Below are 25,066 nucleotides of genomic sequence, written 5' to 3'. Positions count from 1 at the left end.
CCTTTATTGTATTTCGTGGGTCGGCGGTAAGAAGGCTGAACCAGATGCAGAATCATCCTATACATTAATATAACATGATCCCTTACAGGAGAGCTTCAACACGCAAAAACTAAGAATAAATATATTCACAACTGCCTCTACTATTGGTAGGAGATGAAAGCATAAAAAGGTACCTCCGGAAAAGATAATAATCGATAGTTGATAGAAGTGTCAGTCTCCAGTTTTTGAGTCCCTTTCTGTTTTCGCCAGAAATCAACACAACAACCGCAGCGCCGCTGTCCCGGGAAAGAAAAACGTAGAGCGAGAGAGAGAGGAAGTCCTCCTCGCTCCGTCAAAGTCTGACTGATGAGTAAAATCCAAAACGCATCCATGGCCACACTGTCTCTCCGTTAAGTCAAACCGTTTCCTGGGAGAAGTCCGTCGCCGTCGAGCCCGGTAAAAAATTCAACTGGAGAAGCAAAACGAAGCGAAGGGGATGAGATGAGAATGATCTGCATACAAACAACTCCAACATCGACGGGGTAGATTATTATTTTTGGCTCATCCAGGGAATGCAATTATCCGGCGGCTGTGATTGCTTCGGTCGGGGTCATCCATCAGCGTCCTGTCCGGTGGTAGTCAAACCTCTGTGTTTAGATAAATAGATCTGTATTCATAGAAAAATAAGCATTGACCACGCTGCTGGCTGTTCATTGCTAAGGCACTTGGCTGTTTTCAGTCTCCCCCTCGTCCGTCGCTTCGTCACGTCCCAGCGCGCAGCGTTTCGCCTGCTGCGCGTCCACCTCCTCGGTGATGATGTGAGCGATGACGCCCTCCTCACGCGAGCAGAAGGAGGAATTAGCCTCAGTCTTTTTTTTTATGATTGTGAGGCGTGATGGAGGGAACATTTCTGTGGTAGCTGCAGCTGAAGTTTCGCCTCGAGGCGGATTTCTGGGATCAGCTGATCCTCGCAGAACGCCGACCTGTTGTGGGGGAAATAGAAAAAAACGGACCTCAGCTCGTTATCCAGGAATAAACTGGGTGTGTGGTGTAGTCCCGCTCCCCCACAGGCTCCACTCAGAGCCTCTGTTTCCGGATGATTCATCACGGCGGAGGGATGTGATGAGGAGGAGGAGGAGCAGGAGGAAGAGGAGGTTAGAACTGGTACGAGCGGTCCAGTACCTCCATGTAGTCCGGAGTGGTCCTCAGTCTCTGCTCTCCTGCTCCCTGCTCGCCCTGGCTGCCGCCGCCCGCCGTGGAGCTGGCGGTGGTGACCACCAGAGTTTGTTCGGGCCTGGCTTCCTGTTTGGCGTCCTGGGGGTGGGGGTAGCAGGGCGGGGGCCGGGCGTACCTGTCGGGCAGGTCTCTGAACTCGGGCGTGGGCAGTCTGAAGAGGCAGTCCACCAGCTCCACCTTGGGCGTGGGGCCCTGGCTGTCGATGACGGTGGGGCAGAGGATGCCGTTCCCGTGCAGGCCGGCGAGCGGCCCCATGGCGCCGGTGATGGTGTTGATGGGCGACGCCTCCAGAGTCCACTCCCGCTCCTTCTCGCCGGCGGAGCTGTAGCTTCCCTCGCTGCCGTCTTTGGAAGCGGCGAACGTCTGCGCCCGCTGCTTCACCGCCGCCTCCTGCTCCTCCTTGTAGATCGGGTTGCTACACATGTGCGAGGCGGCGGCGGGGCTCTGAGCTTTCAGCGCCGCCTCAGGGGGCAGGATGGTGTCGTACACGTGGTTGTGTTCGGGCGGAGGTAAAGGCGGCGTCTCCGGCAGGCCGTGGTGGCTGTGGTGGTGGTGATGGTGGTGCGTCTGCTCCGTGAAGATCCCACACTCCATCTGGATCCCCGCCAGGTCCACCTCGCCCTGGCGGCGGAACGGCAGCTTGTCCCTCCTCCTCAGGGCGTAGGCGATGAGCGCCGCCGCAGCAAAGAAGGCGGAGACGAACAGCACCAGCAGGCTGAGCACCAGCACGGACAGAGGGATGGAGTCCTTCCCAGGAGGGATCAGCGGACCCAGGCCTGAGCCGGGGTACCCGACCGACACGCTCCCGTCCGCGGCGGTGGACGTGGCGGCCTGCTCCTCCTCCTGCTCCTGGTCCTCCTGCGGCTCCAGCTCGGGGCAGAGCAGCTCCATGGACAGCGAGCGCAGGTCCACGCCTTTGGTCTTCTCCGGGGAGTGGCAGACCACCTCCCCCATCACCACCACGGCGCTGAGCCCCTCCAGCCAACGCTTGAGCGGCGCCGCCTCACAGTTGCACTCCCACGGGTTCTGCTGCAGGTCCACCTGCAGAAACACACACAGAGCGGCGCGGCGTTAGCATGAATCAGCACGCTAATCACTGCAGCACCGTGAATCACTTTGCAGAATTAACAGGTGAGAACAGAGCTCTGCTGACGTCTCTCGCTAAAGGTTTCCTGCGCTAACGAGACCACAACAAGAAAAAGCATGTTTCCTCTCCGTGATGCTGATCCTTTCACCTGCCACAAGATACAAACCAGCTTTTCAGCTTTAGCATAACAGAGTACAGCCCTCCACGCCGCTGCAGCCTTCACATCATGCTTTAAAAACAGCGGCGATGCAAAGCACTGATTAAAGGTAAATAAAGTCTGCACAGGGTCGTGGAAAATGAGAGTGCATACATTTCCTGAATGGCTGTGGGCAGGCACGGCGTGTTCTCGATTATAGAGACCAATCTGCGCGCTGACCAATTCAACTCCAACACCCACAAGAGCTCTTCACAAAGCCTGCTCGCAGCTTTCCACAGCGGGTTGGAGGAATTATTCCAGCGCACAATGAAGACCACTCAGAGTTCACGAGTGCTCACCGACCAAAACTCCCGGCAGGTGTTTTGTGCGACGAGTGTGTGAGAGCATCGCGGCACTTTTTAACAACAGACAGGAGGCGACGCGGCCCTCCTGTGAGCTATAATCCAATAGGTGTGTGTAAATCCATTTCCTTATTGCTGCTAGTTTGATTTCCTGTCCTGAAACAAACTCTGGTACTCACTTTGCCACACGGCTAAAGCAGATTATTCACCAAAGGGAACCACTTACAGCGCGTTATTGTGTGCAGAGCTGAGCTGCTCAGTATCTTTAGCGATGACACCGCCAATGAAAGCTGAAATTCTCTCTGTCACACTTCCAAGCGCCTGGTGCAAATGTTGCCGTGCTAATTTGGTTAGGCCATCTCCCTGGCTTCAGATCGAGATGGATGCCTTTCCGGATGATTCAGCAGTCCTGCTTCCCCACAAAGCTCCTCCGCTTTATTGGCGTACGCCCGCTGTGGGCTTTTGTGGAGCTGCAGTAATGGCTGGGAGTGAGCAGGAGCAGCTCTCTGACAGGTGCTGTTTGCATGTTCTGCCGCACAACTGTGCAGTAATTTAGCCTGAATGCACGTTAGACAAACAAGCTGACATTTAATAAACAGATTTATTAGCTTGTTTTGTCAGTTGCGTGACTTTTATAGCAACAAACTTCCATCTGGTTGAGATTCCTGGAGCGTCTTGTCGCAGGTATCGTTTGCTTCGGCGCCGCTCCCCTGGGATCTCTCCCCGCCTCTTTGCGAGCATCTGTCCGACTCGTCAAACAGCGTTTAAGATTCACACGCCTGATCACCGACTGTGGGTGATTTCCTGTCGACCTGTCAATCAAAGCTGAGCCGGGGAGTCAAATTACAGACCTGGGGTTTGCCCCCACAGGTGCTCACAGCAGAGGAAGAGGAGTGCATGAAATCAACACATCTCTCTGCAAACAGGAAGGCTTTTAGTGAACGCACCCTGCTCACAAAAACTGTGTTTACATTAAAAAGGTATAATTACAAAAAAATATTCAAGTATTCCAACTTAGAAAGATTAGAGAGGTCTGTCATTATCTTCAGAGGTTCACTTCAACTACGAGAGACAAGATCCAGGAAGTCACATCGCAGGATTTTTAAAGAATTTATCTGTAAATCATGGAGGAAAATAAGTTTTTGGTCAAAAACAAAAGTTTTACTCAAAACTTTGTAACAAAGGTCAAAGGTTTCCTCAAAGTCTTCCCCAGGTTTGCTCACACTGTAGCTGCTGTTTTGGCCCAATCAGGGGAAACACCGACTTTCAGCTAGGGATGGGATGTCAAAAGTACCACGAACCAGTTCACGTAAAACCAAAAGGTACCATGTTTAGGTACCTAGACACATCCTTGTGAAAGAGAAGGAGATTTTCCATACTGGACATGAACGCATCATTCCAAGGTGATATATTGAGAAATTAATTTGTTTAATTAATTTTTTTTTATTTAAACAAACTGATATTTGTTTGCCACAAAAACACAAAAAAGGACCAAAAGTTGGCACCGTCGGGTAGGGATGGGTACCGAATCAGGTACTTTTATAGGTACCGACCAAATTCTATCAAAAGTACCAGATACCGATTCACATAAAATCACGAGGTACCATGTTTAGGTACCTAAATGCATCTTTGTGACTGTGAGGATGTGGAAGAGAAGGGGATTTTCCATACTGGACATGAACACAGCATTGCAAGGATATAACTTGAAGAATAAATATGTTTGATTTAATTTTTTTAAAAAGTACCACATCGGAGAGACATGCAGATCACGTAAGTATTGGGTTGGTCCGTCGCACTCCATATCTAGGCGTTAGAGCAACATGCAAAAGAGAAATATAAATTTTGACCTCTAAGGGGCTGATCGTTACTTAAAGAGGACTATTTTTGGACGTTGGAATGACGTTCAGCATTTAGACGTCATTTGCAGACCAAAGCTAGACATCAGTGAGACGTTCAAAATGGATCCAAACATTTTTTAGTCGTTAATCTGACCTCCATACCACGTCCAAAAAAGACGTGACAAAAACTGTCATTCTGCACCTTCAGGAGACCTGACTCAGACGTCGAAAATCACATTAAATATACGTCATTTCAACGTCACATTGCGCAGTGGGAATAGATATCTTTTACCATACAACCACAAAAAAGTACGGTATCGTTGAGTACTGGTACCAACTGCCAGGTACCGGGCATCAGTTTGAAATGTGAAAGGTATCCATCCCTACTGTTGAGTAGTTTAGTTTATTTGTTTATTGTTTTGTGGACAGTCCCCTTTAATGCACTGCACAGTAAAGAGGCAGCTTTGGGCCGTTGCCAGTTGTAAAACAGGAACTGGTACTGATTTCCAGGAACCAGGCGTCAGCACCGCATCATTTCACATGTGAAGGGTTTCCATCCCTACTTTCAGCTCCCTCCACAAGTTTTCTCTAGGGTTGGAGGTCTGGAGACTCGCTGGGCCTCTCCAGGACCTTGAAACGTTTTTTATAGAGCCACTCTTTAGTTTCGTTGTCACGTCCCATCGTCAACGCTCTCACTGATGAAGGAGGTTTGGGGTTCAAATCTCACCGTACATGGCCCCGCTCCTTCTTCCCTTGACCCAGATCAGTCCTGCCCCCTTTGCAAAAACACAGGCCATGGTATGAGGCTGTGGACAGGTGTCTTTGATACAGGTAACCAGTTCAAACCGTAGACTGTATTTAGAATGGGCAGCATGGCTCCACCATTTACGGTTTTGAAGCCAAAATTCCTCCGTCACAGGCGCCGCTATCGGCAGCCAGAGTCTGACAGTAGAGACTGTGAGGGATTCTGGGAGAATCTGAGTGGAGCTGGGTGATAATAAATAATAATATTTTTTCTCTTTCGAGAGTCTAATCACTTCCTGACTCTACCTTCTGACATATTTTACAATCACTCAAAAAAATACACGAGAACGGCAGCTGTCAATCATCGTTAAACGTTACGTAAAGCCTCGTTTTTAACCTCGTATAACTAATGAAAACAAAACTTTTCAGAAAAAAGAGGACTTGGATACAAGACAGCCAAATGATATCTTCAAATCACCACAACAATCAGACGTGAGAAACATTTCTACCAGGTGGATTAATTTTTTAAAGTTTGACCACAGCCCATCTGGAATGACTGGGGAGATGGATTTTTTGACCAATACTGCAGCCAGCCACCAGGGGGAGCAGTTTGCAAGATGACATCCATTTTTTTTTGCAGTCTATGGCTAAAACAGGTGCCTTTGATACAGGTAACGAGTGGAAGACAGAAGAGCGTCTTAAAGAAGAAGTTACAGGCTGTGAAAGCCAGAAAAAAAAACTTATTTTTTTTCAGCATGATTTACTTTTTCTTTTCTAATTTTGTGTCTCATAGTTAAAGAAAATGACAGACCTCTCTCATCTTTCTAAGGAGGACTAAGGAAGACTGTGTTGTCCCTCTGTACCTCATAGTGTATGCAGCAAACAGTCTGCCAGAAATCTTTTCTGTTTCCAGGAGAAATTAAATTGAAACTAAAGAAAAAATCTCCTTTCTGTAAAAAAAAAGAAACGTACCCGCTCGTCTTAAACACTGGCAACAATTTTGGATGGCCGCGCTTTGGCCGCAGAGGCAGAGTAAATTTGCTCTTGTGGGTTTTTATCATTATGACGGGGATCAAAGATCAGGCAATAATTGTCCAAGATTTATTTGGGTGCCATAAAAAAATCCCATCAGGGGAGGAATTCAGGATGTTCTCGGCGAGCCGTGTGTGTCTTATAATTGATCACTTTGCTCAAACGGCGAAAAAAAACTGTCAGTCATCAGAATTGCTGCAGTTGCTTCAGAGGAAAACAGTCAGACCGAGCAGCTTTCTGGAGGATCTGGTGCAGGGATTCTGCTGTAGTCTCTCGTCGAGCCGAGACGCCCCTGAGCTTCAGCTCGCCAAGCCTTCCCCCGTACTGATGAATGTGTTTCATTGTCTCTCTGAATAATACACAGAGCGAAAATGAAAAGAGCGCATTTGAGGAAGAATCTGCAGTGTACGCAAAATGAAGTTTTTCCTGAGATATGTGTGCATTGGAAAACTGTCTTCCTGGCTGCCGTTAATGAGAGCTATTACACATACAAAGCCAGAGGAGTGCGTCACAGCGGCTGGCTCTCACACACTCTCACACACACACACTCTCACACACTCTCACGTTGGTGCGTTTCATCATCCTGTAATCCTCAGAGCGTTCCAGGAAGATCTGTCTTTGCTTTGCCCACCAGCAGCTTCGTCGACTTCTACCTCTCATCGTGATTTCCCACAGCGTCCCCGGCAGCCCCTGGAGAAGGGGCATGAACTTCCTCCATGCAGCGGTTTGTGTTTCATGTAGGTGGAGGGAGCGCGGCTGTAATAGCAGAGAGCAAAGAGCAGGAGTCTCTGCTCCATCGAGGCTATTGTCAGTGGAGAAATCTACCAGCTCTGCCTGTGTGTGTGTGTGTGTGTGTGTGTGTGTGTGATTGCTGAACATCAGTGCAGCCTGGTGAGTCGAGAGAGGAGCCCTTGATCTTTAATTCTGAAGGAAAACAAACTCCATCTTTAAAGCTGCTGTGCTACAGATCTGGAGTTTCTCTGCTGCAAAGCTGCAATAATAAGCCTGTTTGCTCTTTTAAAGGAGAGTACGGGAGCAGTCCTGTCTGCAGCTGACCCTTCAGACCGACGCATTCATGCTAAGCTACAGAAATCACATCTGAATGATCGGCGTGTGCGTGGGCTCCTCTCACTATAACTAAGACATGCAGACAGTCAATGAGCCTGAGGTTCGTCCTCCTCCCCGAGCAGAAAACGCTCTGTCAAACAGATCTGCTAAAAGCCTCGTTTTCCAGCAGCTAATGTGTTTAAACACCTGTGGTTGTTGTGGTTTTGCTGTGCTGTGCAGTTTCAGGTGAAACATTGGCTGACATTACAACGTTTTTCCTCTTGTTTTCAGCGCATAAACATGTCCGCTGGGTTGTTTTGTTTTCAGGAGATTCAGTGTTTACTCTGCAGGATTTAAAGCAGCCAGCTGTTTGTAAAGGCCGTGGTATAAAAACAGCGTCGCGCTGACAGGTGACCTTTCAGAGGAATTACTGAATATGATCTGATGAGGCTGGTGGCTCCTATATTACAGCTATTAGTCACATTCACCCTGATTAGAAACAGGCTTCATGGGATGCTGTTTAAACATCCTCCTCTGATGTCTGAATGCATAGCCATCAGAAACAGCAGGGGGTATGCTAACTGACTTAACTTTACGTCTGTAGCTCTAGTTTTTAGAGTATCCATGACCATCAGCGTTATCTTCCCATCTCAGTTCGAGTTTGACTCCTTGCTTCCTTCCGTTGCTTTGCAGATGTGCTGAAAACTGCACTTCATCACCCGTTGTTCCACCCCAGGCCAGCTGGTGGCAGTAGTGCACCTCCAAGCTGGTTTTTCTATCACCAAAACAGACAAAAACTATTATGTCTTTTATACTTCTACTAGGGATGGGTATGAGTAATTAAATAATCGACTAATCGAGTAATCGAATGCTTGTTTACTTGAATACTTGCCATCAACCCCGTTATTCGATTAACATTTTATTAGCTTCAGTTTTTAGACCATCCATAATCGTCAGCGTTAGCTCCCCATCTGAGTTCGAGTTTGACTCCTCGCTTTCTGCTGTTGTCTTACAGATGTGCTAAAAACTGCACTTCATCACCCCTTGTTCCACCCCAGGCCAGCTGGTGGCAGTAGTGCACCTCCAAGCTGGTTTTTCTATCACCAATAAAGACAAAAACTGTCTTTTTTGGATTTCTACTTGGGATGGGTACGAGTAATCGAGTAATCAAATAATCGAGTAATCGAGGATACTCAGCATAAACCCTGTTATTTGATTAACATTTTGGTATTCGTGCACCAGTGCAAGTGTTGCTTTTGGCGACATAAATTAAGCGTTTTGTCTTCAGCTTGATAAAGATACTAGGTAGGGGAATTTATTAACTTATGACTTTTCCGGCCACAGCTTCAGCACAGCGAACCAGATTTCAGCAAAAACAACTTTTTTACAGCAGCTACGGCAACTTTCTAGGAACATCTTTTACACCAAAAGCAAAAGCATCCGCATCCGCATCTGCGACATGTCCGTCAAGAAAAGAGATGACTAGAAATACTTCAACAAAACCATGAAGGTGATGTACTGTGACTGATATGTGCTTCAAACTTTCACATGGGACCAAATAACTAGTCTGATGCTCAACCACATGGGCTTCAACAGCTGATCCAGGCAGTCTCACATCACATCGTTTGCTAGCCCTGTTAGCATGTCCATGTAACAAAACCAGAGCAAAGAAGATCATCTTGCTAATAACTGGATGTGTGCTCCCATTAACCACCGCCACGGGGAACGACATGTATGGGAGTGGAAAAAGATGTATTTGAAGACTTCAATTACGGTCTAGGAGGTCCATGTCCAACAGACCGTACTTCAGTAAACAGTTAAAAGAAAAATAATTGGTGAGTATTAGATATTTGGAATAGTCTAATTCAGGAATTACAGTAAATTCCCATCCCTAACTAAGAAAGAAATTAAGCTAATATGGAAATGCACTCCTGGAGTGTCCACTAGGGACTGTCTGCAGAAACACACCCATACACATCCATTCAAAAAACTGATCTTAACAGCAGAAATAAATGTGTTTACAGCCTGGTTCAAACATGATTTCAGTCCGATTAGATCATTTCTCTATCAGCACACACTAAACAAAGAAGGAGTTATTATAATAAGTATTTTTCCCCAAGATATCAGGATCATATGTTTTGCCCATATAAGGGCGCGGCTCATTTGACTGACAGGCAGGAAAACCAGAATAACATGTACACAACTTTTTTCAAGTTTGATCCATGAGCTGATATCGTCGATTGCAATTTTTCCAAACGAAACGACCGGGCACTTTGCTAGCTGCTAGCTACTTTGACACCACAGCTGCAACATGGCTAACACTAAACAACAACTGCTAGCCTGACAGCAAGTCGAGTCCATCTACTAACTACCAAGAGATGCAGAAGACCTCCATGTTGCTACAAATGCGGTTCGTGCAACTGGTGTAGATTTGCATCCGTGCCACGTTTACAGAGAGCTTGGACTAGACGCCTTCTCCTCTGACAAAACATGAAACAAGCTACGCCACAGACGTTATCATCCCCAACACTGCTCAAAAGTCACTTTTGCTAATCACAATTGTTTCTCAACTTTTTAAAACAAACTGATCCCTTCGCAAGTTAAACATTTAACAACCTGAGAGTGTGAGGGGAAATTATTCATCAAAGTTTACAAGATTTAGATCCCAAGCTACAGAGTCCATAAATTATCTCAAGTTTAGCCACACTAAGCTAGGTCCTCCTGGTCTGAATCAGTTGGACACTTATGCTTCAAGGACTTTTTGCACAGCAGCGTCTTTCCTCTATAACTTCAACATTATTTCTGTGGCTGTCATGGTGAGTTTAAAGTAGAAAATAACACGTTAGCATAGCAGCTCCACTGATTATGATTCTGCCAGTTGTTAGCATAGGCTGAAAACTCATTGGCAGAGCAGTGCTGCTTCTTTTTTTCTTTAAACAAAGTATGTTAAACTTATTGCAAAAACGAAATGCTAACATTTGAGCTAATTTGGAGGCTTCAACAGGAAATTCTGTTAGCTTTGATCTGGACCAACTTTGCTATTTATTAGCTTTTTGCTAGCTTTAAACTTATGACGATATCTGTTGTTAGCATGGGTTCAAAATTCAGAGTCAGAGCGGTGTTGCTAACTTTTTCAAACTGATAGTAGAAACAGGACCACAATATCGATGCTAATTTAGAGGCTCAACAGGAAGATTTGGTTAGCTATGATCATTTTTAAGTTAGCTTTTCTTAGCTTCTTTGCTGCTTCAAACTTGTGTCTGTCAGCATAGGTTCAAAGTTAGAAACAGAGTGGTGTTTCAGCTATTTCAAACTCCAAATACAAACAAAAGGCTAATTTAAAGGCAACATTGGAATATTTTTTAGATATTAGCATAACTAAGTTAGCTATTATTATCTTTTTTGTTCCTTGAAACTTATGACTAAATATTTAGTGAGCATTGGTTGAAAACTCAGAAGTAGAGCAGAGTTGCTTTGAAACAAACTCTTTTCAAACTGAAATTACAAACAAGATGCTAATTAGTGAGCTAATTCAGGGACCCTATTCAAGTTTTTGTTAGCTCTGAACAAGACCAAGTTAGCTCTAATTAGCTGTTTTACTGCTTCAAACTCATGTCTGTCAACATTAGCTAAAAATTCAGTGACATCATAGTGTTACAGCAATTTCAAATTGTTTTTATGGAGGAATAGCTCATATAAATGCTAATGTAGGGGCCCTACAGGAAGCTTTGGTTTGCTATTAACAGGTCTAAGTTAGCTTTTGTTAGCTTTTTTTGCTTAAAACTGATTATTTTACCTTATGCTGGCATTAGTTAAAAAATTCAGAGGCAAGATGATGATTAAGCTGTGTAAATCTGATAAGTTCAAATAAAACTCTAATATTAATGCTTATTAAGAATCCCTATGAGAAGGTTGTTTTTAGCATGTACAGGACCCAGTTAGCTATTGTTAGCCTTTTTAGCTTTTCCTAACTGATAACTGATCTTGCTGGCATAGTTTAAGCGTTTTTTTTTTTTTTTTAACTGATACTGATGCTGATTTAAATGCCTCACATAAGACTCTGTTAGCTATAAGCTAATGAGAATGAATTAAGTTTACTTCTGTTAGCTTTTTTTGATGCCTACACCAGTTGACTTAGGTTGAAACTGAGACGCTGTGTTTCAGCTGGTTTTAATTGATAGTACAAACAAGATGCTAATATAAATGCTAATTCAAAGGCCCTATCTGTATGTTTTGTTAGCTGTTAACAGGACCAAGTTAGCCTTTGTTAGCTTTTTTTCTTGCTTCCACTTTCAGGAAAGTTAGCCTATAGGTTATTTCCTGAAACCAAAGGAAAAGTTGGAGGAGAAGCATCATTTTTTTTTTCATCTCAGACTGAGTGTTTTGAATTATTCCCTCATGTTTAAGTTTGAGCATACAGTTAACCTTTCAACGTCTCGTGGCTGAGTCTTCGAAGCTGTGGCTGGAGGAGGAACTGACACAGACTCAATTAAAGCAGATAAGTTGGATATTAGCAGGGCATTACACGCAGCTCTTTCATGTCAGAGCCGCCTGCGGTGGATGCCGTGTTGTTTTCATCAATCTTTGGCGGCGCACACATTGTGTTTCTCTATCTGACATCGCGCGGGGTGAGATGTAGCTGTGGGCTAGCTTTTCTTCCAAGCTGCTCTGGGTGATGAGAGGAGCTGCTCTGTTGTACAACATGTTCTTTGCATTTACAGGGAGACATATGTACTCCTGAACCGTACGCGGCGCTGGCACCCGCTCCGATGATGCTGATTCACATAACCTGGTTTTGTGCTGTTATTTTTAAGAGGAGGACTCACTCCGGCCTGGCTCGTTTAGTGGAATCACAGACGGCGAATCGGGTTTAATTTGCTCTGTACTGTCTCACTAATGGATGTTTTAAATAAAAGTGACATCAGGGAGTTAATTTTCCCCTCCTAAGATATCAGAGCATGTAAGTGGGTGTAGCTGTTTAATCCTGTTTTTGATGCTGACAATGACTCTGAGCTATACATGCTGCTGCTTTATGATTATCAAAATGGCCTGCTTCCCCCAGCAGCTGCAAGCGTCACCCTGCCTCCATCTGTGTTACCCTTTGATTTTACTGTGCAAACTCTGGCTCTGAAAGCACACGTCTGCGCCCAGAAATCCCAGCGCCCGGCCTCAAACAGGCCAGCGGTGAGTCAACAGGTGAGATCATTGTAGCATTATTTTCCGCAGTGCTAATGTGGCTTTGTCAGAGTACTAACAACCCCGTAAATGAATGAATGAATTCAATTACTGCGTTACAGGTTTTTTTTTCTTCTTTTCGAGGACTACAGCCGCTGTGGTACCACTGGGCTCTGTGAATGTGACTTCCATTCGCTGCAGCTTTAATGCTCTTGGATAACAGATGCACAAAAAAGCATAATACACTTCCTCCTGGCTCCGTAAACCACTCCCGTCCTTCCCCTGAGCAAACATTCAGGAGCGCCAGCTTCACCCACACTACCTCGAATTAGGATTTTTCTCATGGAGCAAAGTCAAACAGAAATGTACAATGACATTCAGGCTAATCCACACCCACCTCACCTCATTCTGCGGGCTCTGTCTAAGAAAAGCCTGCTACACTAAATATGCTGAAGTGAGAGGAGGCAGGATGAAGATTTGTAATACCTCGGGTGCGCTTCTTTTAATAGCTTTGTGTACGGCGCCCAGTCATATACTGTAACACTGCACTTAAATGTGCAAGCTCAGGCCTGGCTTCAACACACACACACACACTAACACACACACTGTACTTTTACTGCGTCAATTACAACAATGATCAAAAACCTCACTTCTCCATTTTAGCTCCCGATTTATTAAGACCACTTATGCAAATCCAGTCAATTGCAATTTTCCAATTAGAATACCTGAGGCGCCACGGCGGTCCCACACGCCACAGCAGAGCGCTGAAAACAACAGATGACAGAGAGGGAGCTGCAGCTGTGCCAGAGGCCAGCGGATCAGGAGCTGCCAGAAGTTCTAAAAATGGGCGCGAAGCTTTCTGTTTGCTTCGTCAAGCCGGGGTAATGTAATGTGTCTTGGCAATCCATTAGTTCTCTTAATCTCACAGTCTGACATTTGAAACAAATACGCTCCATAATTATTCACACTTTCGTTTAGTAAATCAACGGGGGTGATCCAATCCAATAATCTCCATCTTCCACGCGGCGACTGTCACTCAACAATTCATTCTGTTTGTTGTTTGGCCTAAATCTGCTGAAAAGCCCAGCGCTGGGTATCTGACTCATTTACACAGCAGAGAGCTCAATGTGTGTGTGTATCAGTGTGTGTGTGTGTGTGTGTGTGTTTCCAGCATCCACCTGCAGTGACAGCACGCTCATTCATCAGAGAGGAGAGAGGTTTGCACCAACCTGCACCAGTCCGGTGAGGTGCTCCAGCACGCCCACCGAGGGGAGCTGCAGGAGGTGATTGTTCCTCAGGTTGAGGCGCGAGAGATTGACTCCGGAGAAGACGCCGAGCGGGAGGCTCCGCAGCAGGTTGGCGTTCAGGAACAACAGCTGCAGGGACGGCATGGAGTCCAGGGTGCCCGGGTCCACCTCGTGGATCTCGTTGTATTCAAAGTAAAGGTACCTGAAGGCGGACAGGACGGGGTTAACACGTCTGAGCAGAGAAGAGAAAACGCTGCAAAAACTTAAATCTTATCAAGAGTTTTTTGTCTTATTTTAAGTAAAAACTGTCTTTTCATACTCGACATGAGCCACATTCACCAGACCAGGCTGGAAAAAATGACAGGGACAACACGAATGCAAAAAAAGAAACAACAGGAATGCTAAAGCAAAAAAAACAAAGGCAGAAGCAATAACAGGAATGCAAAACTGACAAAAGTAATGCTGAAGCAAAAAACACAAATGCAAAAGCGACAACACCAAAGTAAAAGCAAGAACAGTAATGCGAAAGCAAAAGCTACAAATGCAAAAGCAGAAAACACAAATGCATTAGCAAAAACAGCAATTCCAAAGTGACAACAGAAATGCAGAAGCAAAAACTACAAATGCAAAAGTGACAACATGAATGCAAAAGTGATAATAGAAATGCAAAAGCAAAAAAACATAAATTCAAAAGCCACAACGCAAATGCAAAAGTGACAACACCAAAGCAAAAATGATGACAGAAATGCAAAAGCAAAACATGCAAAAATGCACAAGCCACTATACAAATGTTAAAACAAAAAACACAAATGCAAAAGTGATAACAGGGTTGCAAAAGCAAAAACCCACATGCAAAAGCGACAACAAAAATGCAATAGCAAAAAAAACACAAATGCAAAAGCTAAATCAGGAATGCAAAAGTGACAACACCAAAGCAAAAGCAATACGAAATGCAAAAGCAAAAAACATAAATGCAAAAGCTACATCACAAATGCAAAAGCAAAAAAACCCAAATGCAAAAGCGACAACACAGATGCAAAAGTGACAACACCAAAGCAAAAGTGTTAACGAGATGCAAAAGCAAAAAATGCAAAAACATAAAAGCCACTACAGGAATGCAAAAGCAAAAAAAACGAATGCAAAATTGACAAAACAAATTTAAAAGCAAAAAACCCAAATGCAAGAGCCACAATACAAATGCAAAAGTGACAACACCAAAGCAAAAGCGATAATAGAAATGCAAAAGCAAAAAATGCAAATGCGAAAGCCACCACAAATTCAGAGCAAAAACACCAATTCTAAAGCCATTACACAAATGCAAAAGCAAAACAACAAAAATGCAAAAGTGACAACACAAATGCAATAGCAAAAAATACACAGATGCAAAAGCAAAAAAACACAGATGCAAAAGGGACATCACAAATGCTAAAGCAACAACATGACAGAAGTACAGCCACAACAGAAGTTCAGAGGTTTGTTATCCAAACAGACACAGAAAAGTTGTAAAGTAATTTCATGATGAACTTCATCCATGATAGATAAAGCGTTGTAGGGGCGTCACCTTATGATTTCTTTCATAATACTTATATTTCTTTATTCATGTTAGCATCAGAGCTATATATAATATCTAAAGTTTTAAAAGAAAACAAACATGAGCTGACTTCCACAACTTTTCTGTGTCCGTTGAGAAAACTGTCCTCTTAACTTCTGCTGTGTTGTGGCTTTTGCAAATCAGCTGACACTTATCGGCCACCGTACTGAATAGCTTGTAACGAGTAAAACAAATCTGCCTAAAACTGTCTTAATACAAGTAACTTTTGTTCCTTTGGTGGAGTTGTTTAACTTGTTACAACAATTTAGACCTTATTTTGTCTTTCAATAACCTGAAATTAGACATTTTTCTGGACTGCTTTGTTGTACGTGGCTCAGATTTTGTCTAAAAAGAAATTTTCTACTAAAAACGAGACAAAAACTCTTGATCAGATTTCAGTTTTTGCGGTGAACACCTCAGCACTGATCTGATCTCGACACCACAACAAGCAGACGAAGGTCACCTGTTTATCTCTTTTTGTCTTATCTTTGCATGAATAAGTCATTCCTGATCACAGCACAACATGAATTATGGATATCATAGTATTCTGTCTGTAATTTACCTCTCCTGCATCCCAGCATGATAATTACATAAATTAATATTAATGCAAAGAAGTCATAACAGAAATCCGACTTAATCTGCACCTCGGCTGTTCAAAGCCGACTATCTGATCATCAGTATTATAAAAATCATGTAATTTCCCTTTGATGAGTACTTACGCTGCGGCGGCACGGCTGATCATCATGTCAGATTTAATACACTCTGAATTTTTTAGCTTTTTTTTTCAATAATAGAAATCAGCATGAATTTAAGAAAGGATTAAAAACGACCTGGAGACGTTCCTCGCATGAAAGTCATCCAATCTAGCTGTGATGGTCTGGTTTCCACACACACACACACACTCACACACACACACACACCCTGCGTGGAGTGGCTCAAAAAGGCTAACGAGAGGTTAAAGGGGAGAGTTTTGAAAAGTCCTGAGAGGATCTTTATTATTGATTAATCCTCAGATGAGTGAGCGTGTAGATCTGAATCTGAAAGCTCTTAAAGTTGACCCGTGATCCTCCTCAAACATATTTACCTCCCTGAAAAAACACGACCCCAGACGTCGGCCGGGCGGAGTGTTTACCTAAGGATCGTCTCCGTCAGCTTAATCTGACAATGATACATACCCATCACTCCTCTTATAATCACCTCCTTTTTCTTAAAAGCAGCTTCCTGGCATCAGCCACGCGGCTCAGCGCTTATCAACACCTCTGTATGCTAATACAAAAAACATTAATTTTCAGGTTGTCACTCATGGCGGGCTCACACCTCAGACGGAGCGCGTCAGGCAGCGTGACTAACAAACGACACTCCAGGAGGAGAATGGGCACTTCGCTTCGTATCAGACGCCACATAATGCTGATCAGGGTTTAATTAACTCCACAGTTCTGCTGAACAAACGTCTAATTAGCTTATCTGACGTCTGCTTTCTGCTTCTGAACGTGTTAGCATGTGTTAGCACGTGTTAGCACGCGGCCGCGTGGTACCTCAGGTTCTGCAGGCCCAGGAACATGTGTGGGCTGAGCCGCTCCAGGTTGTTCCCGTTCAGGTAGAGGCTCCTCAGGCTGCTCAGGCTGGAGAAGGCGCCCTCCTGCAGGTACGAGATGCGGTTATTCCCCAGGTGGAGCAGGTCCAGGCTGGAGAAGTTCCAGAAGTCCGTGCGGTAGATCCTCTGGATCAGGTTCCCGCTGAGGTACAGCTTGCGCCCGTTGAGAGGCCGCGGCGTGAGCTGCGACACGTTGAGGAAGCCGTTCTCTTTGCAGTTGACGGTGAGGCCCAGGTCGGTGATGTGCAGGTTGCAGGTGCAGCCCAGAGGGCAGATGATGGGGATGGGGGGGCGGGTCTGGTAGCCGGCGATGGGGGGGTTCTGGTTGCGGGGCGTGGGGGAAATCCTGGAGGGGCGCGGCCTTTTCGTGGGCCTCGGCTGCCGCTCTTTGTCCTTGCGCTCGGCGGAGGAGGACGACGAGGACGTGGACGAGGTGTGGGTGTTCTGGCGGGAGCCGTGGACGATGGAGGACGGTTTGGTCGGCCTGACCCGCCCCGGGTGGGAGTTGGTTTTGGAGTTTGGGGGAAAGTGCTGCGGCTGCGACCCCGCCGAAGCCCCCACGCCTTCTCCCTGCAGCTCCTTATCCGGGAGGTCGGCGCACAGCTCCTTGCGCGGGATCTCCCTCAGGTCTTTGCCGTGGAGGTGGAAGGGGTACTCGCAGGTGACGTCTCCGACCACGGCGGTGTACGGGATCTGACCGAGCCACTGCTGCAGCTGCACCGCCTCGCAGCCGCAGTTCCAGGGGTTCTCCTCCAGCTGCAGCTCCATCAGCGAGCGGCCGACGTACTCCAGCGTCCCCGCGTACGCCAGGCTCTTCAGACGGTTCCCCCGCAGGTCCAGATGAGTCAGAGACACAGATCTGCAGCGAGGGGAGGGGACGGTTAGCACAACGTGATCCTAGATGAGAAATGAAGCTTCACACGTTGCTCTGCTGAGAAATCTGCTTCCTATCTGATGATTAATCTCTCTTTAAGACATGAAATGGAAATGTGACTCAAAGAGGAGCACGGAGCGGCTAACTGTGCCTGATGTGTCTGTGGATCAGACCCCGCGTGAGGCTCTGCAGAGGAAGAATCAGACGCTGACCTGAACAGGTGAGCCGGCAGCACGGGGATCAGGTTGTCGTTGAGGATGAGGACGCGGAGCTTGAAGAGGAACCTCAGAGCGCCGCTGTCGATGCGTTTGATCACGTTGTAGTCGGCCTGCAGGTGAGGAGACAGGGAGAGATGGAGATGATGCATGCAGCAGGAGAGAGCAGCGTGCTCGCTGCACGTCAGCGCCACTCCCCGTCAGACCTACCTGCAGGTACTCCAGAGCCTCCAGCCCCGCGAAGGTGTCGTTCCTGAAGACCTCCAGCTTGTTCTCGTGCAGGTAGAGGCGCCTGAGTTTGGCGAGCCCGTTGAACGCTCCCACTCGGATGTCCTGGAGTGCATTGTTGCCAAGGTTTATCGACACGGCGTTGCCAAGGTGCTGAAACCCGTTACTATAGAGACGCCTCAGAGAGTTCCTCTGGAGGTTGAGTTTGAAAGGGCGGACCCAGGAATGTGACACCTGAGTGATTAATTAGACGTCTGATTAGTGATCTCGTTAATTACAGGACTTTAACACGTCACAGGCAGGATATGAGCAGGAGATACCGTGTGTTAATGAGCTGGATGCAATAAAGAGCCCAGCGCTGCACACACACACGAACACACACACACACACACACACACACACATCATGGAGCAGGGACAGGACGTACCTGGCTGCCGTTGGTGAAGCCCCGCCCATCGCAGTGCACGTGCAGGACGCCTTCCTTGACCTCGCACGTGCACGGCTCGAAGCACGGCTCGTCCACTTCCTCCTCGGAGTTGTCCACCAGAGGCGTGTGTGTGGAGGTGGGGGTGGGGGTGGGGCCCTGCGACGTCCGGGACAGACGCACGCACCCGAGGGCCACTGCCAGAGCGACCCACTGCATCCTCCTCCTGCTCCTCCTGCTCCTGCTCCTGCTGCTGCTGCTTCTCCCTCTCAGCTCAGCAGCCTGGGGCTACAGCCCGGCATGGGCCCTTCACCGCACTGCACACACACACACACACACACACACACACACACACACACACACACACGCATGGTGAGAAGAGGGCCAACAGCCAGGGAGGCAGCAGCTAAAGTCAGCTCAGGATGAATCAGATTGATGATGCATCACAGGCATAATAAAGCAGTCAGAAAATAAAAGTGAAATCGCACGGAGCCACAGAGTGCCACGGGGGATCTGTTGCAGTGCGATGCTTTAATGATATATAGGCCGACTGGAGGCCACGCTATGCGCCGCTACGAGCAGAGCCTCGACATATGTACGACGCGCTCAGCGTGGGGAAAACAAAGCTTTGTTTCTACAGAGTTCAGCAAAGCGGGAAATATTGATTTAAAAACAACAAGCTGAACAATCTCTCCTCGACACGAATTAAAAACTCACACACTGACTCTGGAAACGCACAACAAAAGGCAAACACGTGGGCAGGTTGGCCTCACCTGTGAGCGCAGGTTTTAAGACCAACGTTTGTCTCCTGATGAATTTATTCATCTGGAGCTGAAATGTCACGCGTGTGCTCCTTTAATGTATGCAATATGAAAATGGGAAGATGCAAATCAGAGACGTAATGTTTTCTGCCTAATGAACTGCTCCAGTTAATAAGATGAATGGCAATCAGAGGCAGCGAACAGGCCGTCGTCGTCGTCGCCGTCGCCGTGGTGCTGGGTTATCAACAGCCATCCCGTCCCGTCAGGATCGTTATCCTGATAATGACAGAGGAGTGAAAGCGGCGCTGCCAATCCAAACTCCTCAGCGTTCTCAAAAGGGATGACATGGAGAACGTGAAGTGATGATGATGATGATGATGAGACGGCGCTGCAATAGCAGAAAGAGTTGCAGCAGCCGTGGAAACAAAAACAAGGCAGAAACAGCTGAGATGTGGAGGGGATCTGCTCTCAAGTCTTAATGAGATCTAAATTGGATAAAGCGTCTGGATGTGCTCGCACAACGCCATAATGATCACCATGGTATGGTCGCTGTAATCACACAGCAATAATCCAGCATCAGCGAGTCAGACAAGGAGGCAGCGGTGCAAACATCGAGATGATTATGAGAGGGAGAGGAGGAGGAGGAGGAAGGAGGTGAAGGAATGGGCAGAGAGTGGGTACAGAGGGGAGAGGAGACGGGATTGCATAAGCGCCGAGAAGTCAGTCAAGGCTGCCACTCAGGACGAGCGCTCGCAGTGAAACAGCTGAAATCTGATATTGATTACATCAAAGCCCTGCACACAATGTTCGCCCGCCTCACACAGAACGCCGCGCTGGAGCCAACTTCTCCGTGTGTGAGTGTGTGAGTGAGAGAAAGAGCCGGAAAGGTCAAAGCACGTCTAAAAAAAAGTGAGCTTTCATCGCCTGCCAAGTACAGGAACAGGTACGAGACACGTGGAGATGAGTGTGTGCTTTTGTAACAGCCCCAGAGATGCTGCAAGACTTGTTGGACAGTGGAGGAGAGGAGGAGGAGGAGGAGGCGAACGCCACGGCTTAACAAACCGCTCCGAGTCTCCCTGAGTCTCTCTGAGTCCCTCAGAGTCTGCGAGGAGACGATCTGGGCCAAGTTGCTGGATAGGAAACATAAAACGAGCTGCTCAGGCTCCCTGAAGGTTTTCATCAGAGGAAATGTATTGTTTATCACCTCCTCCCTCCTCCTCCTCCTCCTTTTCTCCTCCTGTGTGTAGGGGGATCGATACCCAGTCCAGATAGCCCACTGGGATCCCTCCTGTTAGATTCTGCTTTGGTGGACAGCCATCGCTCCTTAATCAGGAGAAACACCGTCAACGCCGGAGCCTCCGTCCGAGTCAGCACAGCGCTGCATCATTACGGTAACGAGGAAGGAAAGGACTCAGCACAGCACAATCTCAAAGTGTCCATCCATCCATCCATCCCTCCATCCATCCGTCCGTCTGCACGCACGCACGCAGGCCTGACACAGGTGTGGCTTCCTGCCTCCTCTTCCTCAAGTCTCTCTGACTTTTCTTCCCGTCTTTGTATCCTCCGTTTCTCCTCCAGACCCGCACGCTGACGCAGGCCGACCACAGATGACGGTCACCGCGTATTATTCATGTCACATAATTCCAGCGTCTACCTCACCGTCCTCTCCGAAAGCTTCGCTCCTGCTCCTGCTCCTGCTCCTGCTCCTTTTCTTTTTTTTTTTTTATTTCCTAACACGGGCCCCTGCTCCGTGCACAGAGCCGCACTCTCACGGCGAGGAGGCAGCGGCATCACAGAGGAAATGTGAGGGGGGCTCGAGCCGCCTGGACAGCCCACAGCCCCCTCCAAGAAAATCAATTAGCCTCTAACATTACAGCACACACACACTCACACACTCACACACACACTCACAATGTGGTAGTTAGCAGAATTAAAGCATGACTAATTAAACAGCCCAGTCATTAACACAACCCATTAAGACATTTACCAGGCTATGTATGAAAATCCTTGGCAGAGTAACGCAATCCAATTGCTCTCCCCATTGTCTGTGTCGCCCCGGCAGCTCCTCTCATCCACGCAGCGACGCTCGCCACAGCCGGGATGCGGGGGATACTCACTCAGTCCGCCGCCAAAGAATCAGGAACGACCGAGAAAACACTTTAGAGGCTGACTGTCGACATGTCGTTCACATTCAGCCGCACTCTTCTCCCTCTCTCCTCTCCTGTAGCGGCTCAGGCGGATGGGGAGGGAGGAGGGAGGAGGAGGGAGGAGGGAGAGGAGGAGGAGGGAGGGGGGGACGTGATAAGACTGCAATGAGGTGGAGGATAAAAACCACGAGAGGGAGAGGGAGGCAGAAAAAACCGCTCGGCGTTAGGATGCAGGTCCGCTTCTCCTCAGCGCAGCCCGCGGGAGCTGCGGCACTGGACCGCTGGACGGGCGCGGACGCCGAGAGGAGGAGACGGAGGAGCCGCTCTTCATCTCAGACACAACCGGCTAATTCATAAAGAGGAGGAGGAGGAGGAGGAGGAGGAGGAGGAGGAGAGGGGACAGAGGCAGCATGCAATAAGGCAGCAACGCAACCAGCTCGTTTGTACACGAGGCGTTTGGAGCGCGCGAGCGGGGTGGCTTCACTTCAGCTCCTCTTCATAAACAGATTACACACACACACACACACACACACACACACACACACACACACACACACACCATAAACTTTCTCCTCACGTTGGCCGCGCGTGCAGTCTGCTAAAAAACACCCGACTGTTCAGCTATACCGACAATAATTTATAATCTCATTAGTTTATTCATCTCTCCCCGTGCCCTTAAGCGCAGACGGGTTTCGTGAAACCGGTGTGTGTTACCATGGCGACTCGTGCCAGCTGGCATCACCGCGCGCACTCACACGCACCGGTGTGTGTGTATATGTGTGTGTGCACGCGCAGCATCAGTCAGGAGAAAGTGAGGAGGGACAAACACACCTGTCCAGAGGAGGTGGGACTCCTCATCCACCTCCTGCGCCCATGGGTGGCCGCTGCTCCATCAATCCTGGCTGTAAGTGACAGACGCAGGCCCCCCGGTGCAGCCCGGGCTCTCCACCAAGCTTTCACCTCCTCCAAACATCAGTGCGCCTCCTCCACGGCTATAGGAAAAGATTTAATAACAACATGTCTCCCACATTACTGAGCTGAAAGTTCAATTTTCAGTTCAATTTCACATTGATTTCAGCGTGCATTAAGGTGAATCACCTTGAGGAAATGGAGAGGTGCATGCCTCCTCCTCTCACACACACACACACACGCGCTCGCTCCTCTTCCTCGCCATGCATGCCTCACCCTGTGGGTGTGTGGGGGTGGGGGGCTCTCCCTGGAGATTCCTATCAGAAACAGAGACTGTTCCAGTAATGTCGGCCAGATGTAGATGATGGTTATAGATTCCAGGGCTCTCAGGTGCATTAGTGTGTATTACAGCCTCCCCACAAGGCTACTTAACGCCGGCGTGGGATGGAAACAGGCTGGCAGGCTCGGGGCATGCATGCACAGCAACACGCTCACATGCGTTTGTGCAGATTGCGAACAGACACACGAGTCACCTCTGCAGCAAAGGAGCTTTTTCTCTCCTTCCTCAGTTGTTGTTTCCTCCTCTCCTCCTTTCCTCCAGCTCTATGATCGCTCCGTGGCCGGAGTAATGTGATCCCATGCAGGCCCGAGGCTGTATCGTCTACCTCAGAGTGGAACAATGCCCCGTGACGGAGGAGCTGGGAAGAAAAACACCCGCTTTCCTTCACCGCCGTGATGTCGTCCAAGCGTGGAGGCTCACTAAATTAGGAAAACAAACGGAGAGGAACTGAGAGAAGATGGTTATCAGGCGCCATCAGATACCTGCGCGCCTGTTCTCCAGGGGCAGGAGCCGCTGAGCGCGCACCACGCTGTGTGTCTGTGGACGCGGCCTGTTAAGTAGGGGATCTATTTATACTGGCCTAGTGCTGTCTGTGGAGCTGTCCGGTGCTGAAACTGATGGGGACTCATGCTGTTTTACTCCTCTCCTCCTCCTTCCTCCTCTTTCTCTCATCTTCTGTCAGATAATACTTAGCTGCCTCTGTCCCCTCCTTTTCCCTCCCTCCTCTCCATCCTTCCTTCCTTCCTTTCCTTGTTTGATTCTCCCGTGTGCTCTTGTCAACTCAGACTTGTTTACATGCCATTCTTCCCCTCTTTTTTTCACTCTCTCCTTCTTCTCTTCCGCTGAGGAAACATTGCTGGAAGTGGTCATCTTTTTCTGTCGCTCTCCAATTATGCTCCTCTTCTTCGCAACCTTTCCACTGGGACGGGCTCGCATGCAAAACTCTCACACACACAAAAACACTCAAGACTGGAGGACTATCAGACACAACTGACAAGAGCCGGAGCGTGTTCGAGTCCTCCCCCTTGCTAATCCACGGGTCGGAGTATCTCCTCCTGGCTACACGTTGTTCTCCTACTGTCGTGCTGTCCCTTAACACGTGTCTGGGTTTCATTGGGGGCCCCACGCTGCCCCTCAGTCTCTTACAGCGCAGGATGAGGCAATCAGGAAGGCAGGCAAGGGCACTGTGCGCTCTGTGGGAAAGAGGAGAAAGAAGAAGAGAGGGAAAGTAGGGTGGGAATTCAGGGGGGGCTGGACGTGATGTGAGGGGAAGAGACACGAGTGAGGAGCCAACAGATCAGGGGTTTGAACCCACCTTCATCAGAGCCATTTGGGATTTCAATAAGTTACAAAATTTAAAAAAAATTCTGAAATGAAAAATCCTCAAAATTTTTCGAAAAAATTGAAATACAAAAAAGGGCAAAAACTTGCAAACATACCAAATACTTTGAAATTAAAAAAATTCCCAAAATTTTGACATTTCAAAAAATTGCCAAAATTTCACAAATTTGCAATTTTTTTAAAAGAAATAAAAAGAATAAAGAAATAAGCTAAAAATTGCAAAGAAAATTCAAGTTTTATTGAAGATGTAAAATTCTCAAAATTGTGAAATTTCAAAATTTGCCAAAATTTCTCGAAATTTGCCAAAAAAAATAAAATTTGCAAAAAAATTTAAAATCATGACTTAGAAAGAATTGCTTAATTAAAAAAAGCCTCTCAAAAAAAAATTAAAAAATTTGCAAACACTCCAAATATTTTGAAATTTAAAAATATTTCCCCATATTTTTCAATTTTAAAAAATTTGCCAAAATTTGCAAAAAAAAAAAAAATTGCAAAAAAATCAAAATTCGCAAAAAACAAAACAAAACTGTGACTTGACAAAAATTGCTTCATTAAAAAAGTCACTCAAAAAAAAAAAATTTCATTTGCAAACATGCCAAATATTTTGAAATTTTAAAAAAAATCTCCATTTTTTTTTTATTTTGAAGAAATGGTCAAAATTTCATAAATTATAAAAAAAAAACAAGAATAAAAGTTAAAAAAAGATGTGCCAAATTTGCAGAAATTTCAATTATTAGTACAATTTGAAAAAATTCTCAA

At 46.9% G+C, this 25,066-nt stretch overlaps 2 protein-coding genes across 4 annotated transcripts in view; one reads left to right on the top strand and one right to left on the bottom strand.

Moving 5' to 3' along the window:
- On the bottom strand, positions 1-23,209 carry LOC141806035 (SLIT and NTRK-like protein 3). Of its 3 annotated transcripts, XM_074691260.1 has the most exons (8): positions 23,160-23,209; positions 22,549-22,709; positions 18,813-19,126; positions 18,374-18,619; positions 18,155-18,276; positions 17,010-17,927; positions 13,866-14,085; positions 1-2,256 (listed from the first exon to the last, which is right to left on the bottom strand). In XM_074691260.1, exons 3-8 carry the CDS (start codon positions 19,026-19,028, stop codon positions 1,135-1,137), a joined length of 2,844 nt encoding a protein of 947 aa, XP_074547361.1. In that variant the 5' UTR covers positions 19,029-19,126; positions 22,549-22,709; positions 23,160-23,209; the 3' UTR covers positions 1-1,134. The 3 variants fall into 3 exon arrangements, with proteins under 3 accessions (XP_074547361.1, XP_074547360.1, XP_074547362.1); XM_074691259.1 differs by lacking the exons at positions 22,549-22,709; positions 23,160-23,209 and adding an exon at positions 21,558-22,087; XM_074691261.1 differs by lacking the exons at positions 22,549-22,709; positions 23,160-23,209 and adding an exon at positions 20,830-21,325.
- Positions 22,665-25,066, top strand: part of LOC141806034 (nardilysin-like) — a 48,506-nt gene continuing 46,104 nt past the window's right edge. Inside the window, exon 1 of the mRNA XM_074691258.1 lies at positions 22,665-23,523. The gene's annotated coding sequence lies outside the window, so the exon portion shown is untranslated. The remainder of the gene's footprint in view (positions 23,524-25,066) is intronic.

The sequence above is a fragment of the Halichoeres trimaculatus genome, unplaced genomic scaffold, assembly GCF_033239565.1.
Source record: "Halichoeres trimaculatus isolate MK-OKI-2021-1 unplaced genomic scaffold, fHalTri1.1 fHalTri1_scaffold_17, whole genome shotgun sequence".
NCBI lineage: Eukaryota > Metazoa > Chordata > Actinopteri > Labriformes > Labridae > Halichoeres > Halichoeres trimaculatus.
The sequence above is the reverse complement of the archived record's forward strand: the minus strand, read 5'-3'. Positions and strand labels throughout refer to the sequence as shown.